This window comes from Somniosus microcephalus, chromosome 28 (genome assembly GCF_052327205.1).
Source record: "Somniosus microcephalus isolate GS21.2 chromosome 28, FLI_Smic_1.0, whole genome shotgun sequence".
In the NCBI taxonomy this organism is placed as follows: domain Eukaryota; kingdom Metazoa; phylum Chordata; class Chondrichthyes; order Squaliformes; family Somniosidae; genus Somniosus; species Somniosus microcephalus.
In genome coordinates, this window is record NC_141014.1 from 5844018 (window position 1) to 5852841 (window position 8824).

At 49.1% G+C, this 8824-nt stretch overlaps 1 protein-coding gene across 1 annotated transcript; it reads left to right on the forward strand.

The window, feature by feature from the left end:
• The first annotated feature begins 6435 nt into the window (after positions 1-6435).
• LOC147098740 (uncharacterized) lies at positions 6436-7484 on the forward strand. Its single transcript, XM_085969253.1, has one exon. It carries the CDS (start codon positions 6436-6438, stop codon positions 7336-7338), a length of 903 nt encoding a protein of 300 aa, XP_085825379.1. The 3' UTR covers positions 7339-7484.
• The last annotated feature ends 1340 nt before the right edge of the window (positions 7485-8824 follow it).

The following is an 8824-nucleotide window of genomic DNA, read 5'->3' on the forward strand; positions in this document are numbered from 1 at the left end:
ATCTTCTTACTCCAGAAAAGCCAGCAGACAAAACGTACGCCCAAATTGTTGAGACGTTAAGGGAACATTTAAACCCTAAGCCACCATTTATAGCGGAAAGGTACCGCTTCTACAGACACGACCAAAGGAATGATGAGTCGCAGGCAGCCTATTTAGCTGAGCTCAGAAGGTTGTCCAAACATTGCCAGTTTGGAGCCATATTGGCGGACGCGATCAGAGACAGATTTGTCTGTGGCATGTTAAATGAGACTACACGTAAACGGTTGCTAGCCAAGAAACAGCTCAGCCTAGATCAGGCGATTGAAATAGCATCGATCCACGAAGCAGCAGCACAGGGTGCTGCTCAAATACGACAAAACACAACCGGCTATGACACCCATGAGGTGACATTTTACAAAGGTAAATGCTACCGTTGTGGCAAAACCACCCACGACCAAAGTAATTGTTGGTTTCGTGATAAAATATGCCGGCAGTGTGGGAAAAAGGGGCATATAGCGAAAGTTTGTCGGTCTGGTACGAAACCCAATCATGGGGGCAATCCGAGCAGTACCAAGGCAAGGACAAAAATACATAAGATGTCTGACAGTAGCTCAGACGAGTCACAGGAAGGCACAAAAGCAGAGCCTAAAGGTCTGGGATGTCTCAAGTTATATGGTGTAGACAAAACGGAGGACCACAGCACAATGTGGGTTAAAATGAAGGTAGCAGGCGTCGAAGTTAATATGGAGCTGGACACGGGTTCAGCCCTATCAGTAATTAATGAACAAGATTATAACAGGCTGTTCAAACGCATTCCCTTAAAGGATACGGAAATTAAATTAAAAACATATACGGGACAAAAAGTTTACCCGAAGGGAAAAATGCAAGTAACAGTTAAATACAACGGCAGAAAAGTGCCAGGACTTTATTTATACATCCTACCAAATGGTGGACCACCACTTTTGGGTAGGGAATGGATAAGAAAAATTCATTTCGACTGGAAGTCGATACACGAGTTAAAAGTAGAGACCACCACGGATGATACAATCATTACAAGCAGGCTGTCGAAACTATTGGCAAAAACGCCAGAGGTGTTCCAACAAGGGCTGGGGACCTTAAAGGACATTAGAGCAAAAATAACTATTGCTCAAGACACAAACCCCAAGTTTTGTAAGGCCAGACCGGTGCCTTATGCCATTCGGCCAGCGGTGGAAGCAGAACTGGATGCCTTAGAGAGTGCAGGTGTCCTTACAAAGATTGAGTGGAGCGAGTGGGCCACGCCCATCGTCCCAGTTATAAAGAAATCTGCAAATAACACACCGGGGAACCAAAGAAGGTTCGCATTTGCGGGGATTTTAAGATAACTATTAACCCAGTCCTGCACACGGTACAGTATCCGCTGCCGCGGATAGAGGACATATTCGCATCGTTAGCTGGGGGTAGACACTTTACGAAGATTGACCTTTGTCAAGCTTATTTACAGATGGAGGTGGAGCAGGACTCGAATAAGCTCCTAACGATTAACACACACAAGGGATTGTACCAGTACAATCGCCTGGTATTTGGTGTGGCGTCCGCCCCGGCAATATGGCAGAGGACCATGGAACAGGTCCTACAGGGCATTCCAGGAACGCAATGCTACCTGGATGACATCCTGGTGACAGGACAAACGGATAACGACCACCTCGCTAACCTGGAGCGAGTACTTCTGCGGTTACAACAATACGGACTCAGGGCGAACAAGCAGAAATGTGAGTTTTTCCAGGAACGTATCTCATACTGTGGTCACATTATAGATAAGGAAGGCCTGCATAAGTCCCCGGAAAAGATCGAGGCAGTAGTGAAGGCCCCGCCCCCTGAGAATGTATCTCAGTTACGATCATTCTTAGGCCTTAAAAACTATTACCATAAGTTCCTCCCGAACTTATCGTCCATTTTACATCCACTAAATTCATTGCTGCAAAAGGGAGTCTCCTGGAATTGGGACGAAGCGTGTGAGGCTGCTTTTAAAAAGGGTAAACAACTCATTACATCAAAGGAAGTGCTCGCACACTTTGACCCAAAAATGCCAATGAGGTTGGCATGTGACGCCTCCCCGTACGGTATAGGGGCAGTGTTGTCACACAAATTTCCCAATGGGACGGAGAGGCCAATAGCATTTGCCTCAAGGTCGTTAACTACAGCCGAAAGAAACTATGCGCAAATCGACAGGGAGGCCCTCAGTCTGGTGTGGGGTGTAAAAAAATTCCACCACTACCTGCATGGGCAACGTTTCACACTACTGACGGATCATCAACCGTTGGTGTCGATATTTAATCCAACAAAAGGGGTGCCCCTGATGATGGCCCAAAGGCTACAGAAATGGTCACTGTTCTTAGGAGCACACCAGTACCTTATCGAATATAAGGGTACCAAACAGCATGGCAATGCGGATGGCCTGTCGCGGCTACCCTTGCCTGCCGAGATCGAAGAGATAGTACAGGACCCCGTGGAAATATATCATACGGCTGTTATGGAACACTTGCCCACCACCAGCCAATGTATCGAGCGGGAAACACGGAACGACCCGACATTGGCAAGGGTTTACAAATTAACCGTGAAAGGCTGGCCGGCGCAGGGTGATGCATCATTGCCGGCGTTTTCGGCAAGGAAGGACCAGTTGTCCATCTGCCGGGGCACATTGATGTGCGGAGCCAGGGTGGTGGTCCCTCAAAAATTACAACATAAAGTGTTGCAGGACTTACACGAAGGTCATCTGGGGGGTGTCAAAATGAAAAGCCTCGCCAGAGCCTACGTCTGGTGGCCCGGCATTGACAGGGACATTGAGGAAGCAGCAAAAGCGTGCCAAGGGTGCCAGATGGTACAGAACGTACCACCACAAGCCCCACTACATCCGTGGGAGTGGCCCTCAACGCCGTGGCAAAGGATCCACGTGGACTTTGCTGGCCCCTTCCTGGATGCGATGTTCCTTATTGTAGTGGACGCCCATTCAAAATGGCCGGAGGTCATAAAGATGTCATCAACGACAGCCGAAAAGACGGTCGCAGTCTTAAGGACCATTTTTGCCCGAAACGGGGTGCCCGAGCAAGTCTGTTCGGACAATGGGCCACAATTTGTGGCAGAAGAATTTCAAGCATTCCTAAAAAGGAATGGAATGTGACATTATACGTCCGCACCATATCATCCGGCTACAAATGGGCTGGCAGAGCGCTTTGTACAGACTTTTAAAAAGGCCTTCAAGGCGATGGGGGAGGAAAGGTTGCCAGTACAACACAAGGTGGACAACTTCCTATTCGCATACCGTAATGCTGCACATACGGTGACCAACCAGGCCCCCGCCGTCATGTTCTTTAATAGAAGGTTAAGGTCTCGCCTTGAATTGCTCAGACCAAACATTCGGAGAGATGTGGAAAACTGAGTATTTCGTAGGGCTCCTGACAGACAGACACAGAACTTCGAGGTGGGGCAGCAAGTGTTGGCCCGTGATTATAGGAATGAAAAGTGGCGGTCTGGTACGATAAAGGCCCGCCAGGGACCCTTGATGTACACAGTTGAGACAGGGGAAGGCATAATCAGACGACATGCTGATCAACTTGTGGAGTCCAGAAACCCAACTGATTCACTACCTCAAACGTCTCAGCACATTGTTACAGCAGAATCACGGCCCAGCTCGTCGTTACAGAGGTCTCAGGATTGCGAGGAGTTCAGCACTCCAGTGATCTCCACGGCACAGGATGTGCCATCAGACACCGACGAGTCCAGCGATGAAGGGGTGACGGAAGTACCGCCGCCGACACCGAGACCGACTAGAGAAAGAAGTTATCCTAGTCGAGATAGGAGGCCTCCTCAGAGACTGAATCTATAACATGTTTCTGTTTATATATATATATAAGTAGACAACTCTTGATGTAAATATGTTATGTATATTGTGTTACCAAATGTTATTAGCCCTAGTTATGGGGCATCTATTGACTTAATTGCACAGGTACGTTTTAATTAAAAGGGGAGGAATGTTGTGTATGTAATAGGTATGTTACTTTAAACCTATGGCCAGGGCAGCACTACTTTGTAGGGCGTAGCGATACCGTAGTACCACTCCTGGCCATAGGGGTATAAATAGTACTGTGGGTACTGATCTCCCCTCAGTTTCCCGCCTGTTGGTATTAAGTAAAGACCTACGTTGAATCTTCCAAGCTGTCTCGTCATTATTGCATTAAGTATAGACACATACTTTATAAGAACAAGCCCAGCTTCTCCAATCTCTCCACATAACTGAAGTCCCTCATCCCTGGTATCATCCTGGTAAATCTCTCTGCACCCTCTCCAGGGCCTTGACATCTTTCCTAAAGTGTGGTGCCCAGAACTGGACACAATACTCCAGCTGAGGCCTAACCAGTAAAGGTTTAGCATAACTATCTTGTTTTTGTATTCAATGCCTCTATTTACAAAGCAAAGTATCCCATACGCTTTCTAAACTGCCTTATCAACTTGCCCTGCCACCTTCAAGGATTTGGGAATATGCACCCCCAGGTCCCTCTGCTCTTGCACCCCCTCAAAATAGTCCCATTTAGATTATACTGCCTCTCCATCCTTCTGTGCTGTAAATATTCTATGATTCTATAATTCTCTGACCAATGCCTCTTACTAGCCGACTGTCACCTACAGGAAGACCAGACAGTGGGCAGAGGGATATGGAAGCTGAACGTCAACCTGCTGACCCCAGAAAACATTGAGGAACTCAAAAGGGATTACAAAGGGTGGAGAACCGTGAAACCCCTCTTTGATTCCCCGGCGCACTGGTGGGAAACGATCAAGACGAACATCAAGAGGTTCTTCATCCTCAAAGGTGTTCAGAAGGCGAGAGAGAGACAGAGGGAAATGTCCCGACTCCAGAAAAGCATGCAGAATCTGCTCCTGCTGCAGTCGATGGGGGTCGATGTCGGGGAGGAACTCCAAGAGGTGAAGGGCCAACAAGCCTCGCTCTTTGCCTTAGAGTCCTCCAAGATCATCTTCCGCTCCAGAGTCCGCTCCGGGGAGCAGGACAAGACGTGCTCGCGTTTCTTCTTCCAAAAGGTACACAGAGGGAGCTCTGTGATCGACAGCCTGAAGGAGGAAGACGGCTCGGTGTCGTCCTCGCAGCCTGACATACTAAGGATTAGTAAATCCTTTTATGCCGGGCTGTACGACGCGAAGCCCACAGACAGCGCGGCCTCCCAGTCTTTCCTGTCGTCTATCTCGGAGCTGCTAGACGACAGCAAGCGGGAGAGTCTGGATCACCCGCTAACTCTGGACGAGCTGACAAAGGCCGTCCGGTCCTTCGAGACGAGTAAAACTCCCGGAAGCGACGGCCTACCGGTCGAGTTGTATTCGGCTCTGTGGGACTGGATGGGCCCAGACCTGCTGGAAGTGTACAGGGGTATGCTTCTGGCTGGCAGCATGTCAGAATCGATGAGGAAAGGCATCATCACCCTCATCTACAAGCAGAAGGGGGAGAGGGAAGAAATCAGAAACTGGCGGCCCATTTCGCTGCTTAATGTGGACTACAAGATTCTGTCCAAGGTCATCGCCAACAGGGTCAAGTCTGCTCTGGAGCTGGTGATCCACCCGGATCAGACCTGTGCCGTACCCGGCAGGAAGATCTCTGATAGCCTCGCGCTACTCAGAGATACGGTCGCCTACGTGCGGGACAGGGGGGTGGACACCTGCTTAATCAGCTTGGACCAGGAGAAGGCTTTCGACAGAATATCGCACACGTACATGATGGACGTGCTCTCCAAAATGGGGTTTGGGGGGGGAATCTGCAATTGGATCCAACTGCTCTACACAGACATCAGTAGCGCAGTTCTAATCAACGGGTGGGAATCAGAAAGCTTCCCGATCAAATCTGGAGTCAGGCAGGGCTGTCCTCTCTCCTCTGTCTTGTTCGTGTGTTGTATCGAACCCTTTGCCCAGTCCATCAGAAGGGATTCGAGCATAAGAGGGGTGACGATCCCAGGCAGCGGAGGCACTCAGGTTAAGGCCTCCCTGTACATGGACGACGTCGCCATCTTTTGCTCGGACCCACTGTCGGTCCGCAGACTGCTGAGCATCTGCGACCAGTTTGAACTGGCCTCGGGAGCGAAAGTAAATCGCAGCAAAAGCGAGGCCATGTTGTTTGGGAACTGGGCCGACCGATCCTTTGTCCCCTTCACCGTCAGGTCAGATTACCTGAAGGTGCTGGGAATATGGTTCGGAGCGGCCGGGGCGTGCACCAAAAACTGGGAGGAGCGTATCTCCAAGGTACGCCAGAAACTGGGAATGTGGGAGCAGCGCTCCCTGTCGATCGTGGGCAAGAACCTGGTCATCAGGTGCGAAGTGCTGTCGGTGCTGCTGTACGTGGCGCAGGTGTGGCCCATACCCCGACCCTGCGCCGCCGCAGTCACCCGAGCCGTCTTCCACTTCATCTGGTGATCGAAAATGGACCGTGTCCGGAGGGACACGATGTACAAATCTCCAGAGAAAGGGGGAAAGAACGTACCCAACGTCGCCCTCATCCTGATGGCCGCCTTTGTGTGCGGCTGCATCAAACTGTGCACAGACCCTCGGTACGCAAACACCAAGTGTCACTATGTGCTGAGGTTCTACCTGTCCCCGGTGTTGCGAAGGATGGGCCTGGCGACGCTGCCGCGGAACGCTCCATCCAGTTGGACCATGCCAGACCACCTGTCCTTCGTGGAAAAGTTTTTCACGGCAAACACCTTTGACCACAAGGCTATCAAGCAGTGGTCAGCACGTAACGTTCTCGAGACCCTACGGGAAAAGGAGATGGTAGATCCTCTCGGATGGTTCCCTGAGCAGACTGTCAAAGTCATTTGGCAGAATGCCTCATCGCCAGAACTCACAAACAAGCACCAAGACGTAGCTTGGCTGGTGGTGAGAAGGGCCCTCCCCGTCAGATCCTTCATGCACTCCCGACGTCTCTGCTCCACCGCACGCTGTCCGCGAGGAGGCTGCGCTTGGGACGAGACCGTCATCCATCTCCTTCTGGAATGTGCCTTTGCAAAGAAGGTCTGGAAAGAGATGCAGTGGTCTTTGTCGAGGTTCATCCCGAGCAGCTCGGTAACACAGGAATCTGTGCTCTACGGACTGTTCCCAGGGACGCACACCGAGACAAACATCAACTGCTGCTGGAAGATCATCAACTCGGTGAAAGACGCCCTTTGGTCTGCCCGAAACTTGCTGGTCTTCCAGAGCAAGGAGTTGTCCACGGCCGAGTGTTGCAGATTGGCACATTCCAAGGTCCGGGAGTACGTGCTGAGGGACGCACTAAAGGTTGGTGCTGCTGCCGCCAAGGCACGATGGGGAAGGGCCACAGTTTAAGGCCCTCCCGCCAGTGTACACTGAGGGGCTGAAACCAGTGGAAAACGCCCCCTCGGGCCGCATGACGTACAAGTGTGTAAACTGTAAATGCACTTGTAATCTGTGGATGTAAATAGAGTACCATGTATTGCATTCATGTGTATTATTAAGCCATATGTAATACGATTGGTGGATTGTAATGTAATGCTTTTTGCCAAGTGTTGGAATGTATCTCGGCCCCCCTCGAGCTGTATGACTGATAAAACATGTAATGAAAATGTACCTGTTTGTGTAAAGCGAGTACCATGTACTGCATTCATGTGTAATATGATTTGCGGAGTGCATTGTAATATATTGAAACATGCTTTGATATATGTAATGATAAATGTAATGTAATTTGTAAATTGAGTGCCATGTGCTGAAGTTAATTTGCACTGTACCAGATGTGGACTGCATTGTCATGTACATGAACAAAGATTTTTATGAATAAAGTATATATTTTGAAATTAAAAAAAACGAATTTTTGGACTGGGGAGGTGGTGGGGGCTCCCTCTGCTCCATGTGATGGAGGGAGACCAAGCGTTGGTTTCCCCTGCTCCGTCTCCCTTCCTCTATGTGGAAAATCTTCTAACTATTTAATCGCTGTTGCTCTACGGCATTGCTGATGTCATTATGGTTATTGCCAACAAAATATATTCAAGTGGAGGAGGGCTAATTTCAGGGAGTTGAAACGGAATCTGGTCCTGGTGGATTGGAATCAACAACTGGTAGACAAAACAGTCATTGAACAATGGGAGGTCTTCAGAGAGGAGATGGTTTGGGTACAGAGTAGACACATTCCCATGAGGGGAAAGGAAAGACATCCAAAGCTCGAGCTCCCTGGATGACTAAAGATATAGAGGTTAAAATGGGACAGAAAAAGGAGGCTTCTGACAAACGTAAGGTTCATAATACAATAGCGAACCAAACTGAATATAGCAAGTACAGAGGAGATCTATAAAGGGGAATAAGAGGGGCAAAGCGAGAGTATGAGAATAGATTAGCGACTAACATAAAAGGGAACCCAAAAGTATTTTTAGAAAGACATAAATAGTACAAGGCTAGTCAAAGGAAATTAGGGAAAAGGAAATCTTCTAATAGAGGCAGGGGGCTTGGCTGAGGTACTAAGTGAGTACTTTGCATCTGTCTTCACTAAAGAAGAGGATGCTGCCAATGTAGCAGTAAGGGAAGAGACAGTAGTGATCTTGGATAGGATAAAAATAGATAAAGAGGATGTACATAAAAGGTTGAGGTTTACATGAAACCTCAAAGTAGAAAAATCACCCGGTCCGGATGGGATGTCTGTAGGTTACCAAGGGAAGTAAGGGTGGAAATTGCAGAGGCTCTGGCCACAATCTTCCAATCCTCCTTAGATATGGGGGTGGTGCCAGAGGACTGGAGGATTGCAAATGTTACACCCCTGTTTAAAAAAGTGGGGAGGCATAAACCCAGCAACTACAGGCCAGTC

Bases quoted from the DNA above. Each gene is read 5' to 3' on its own strand.
- LOC147098740 (XM_085969253.1), top strand. From the start codon at position 6,436: ATGGACCGTGTCCGGAGGGACACGATGTACAAATCTCCAGAGAAAGGG.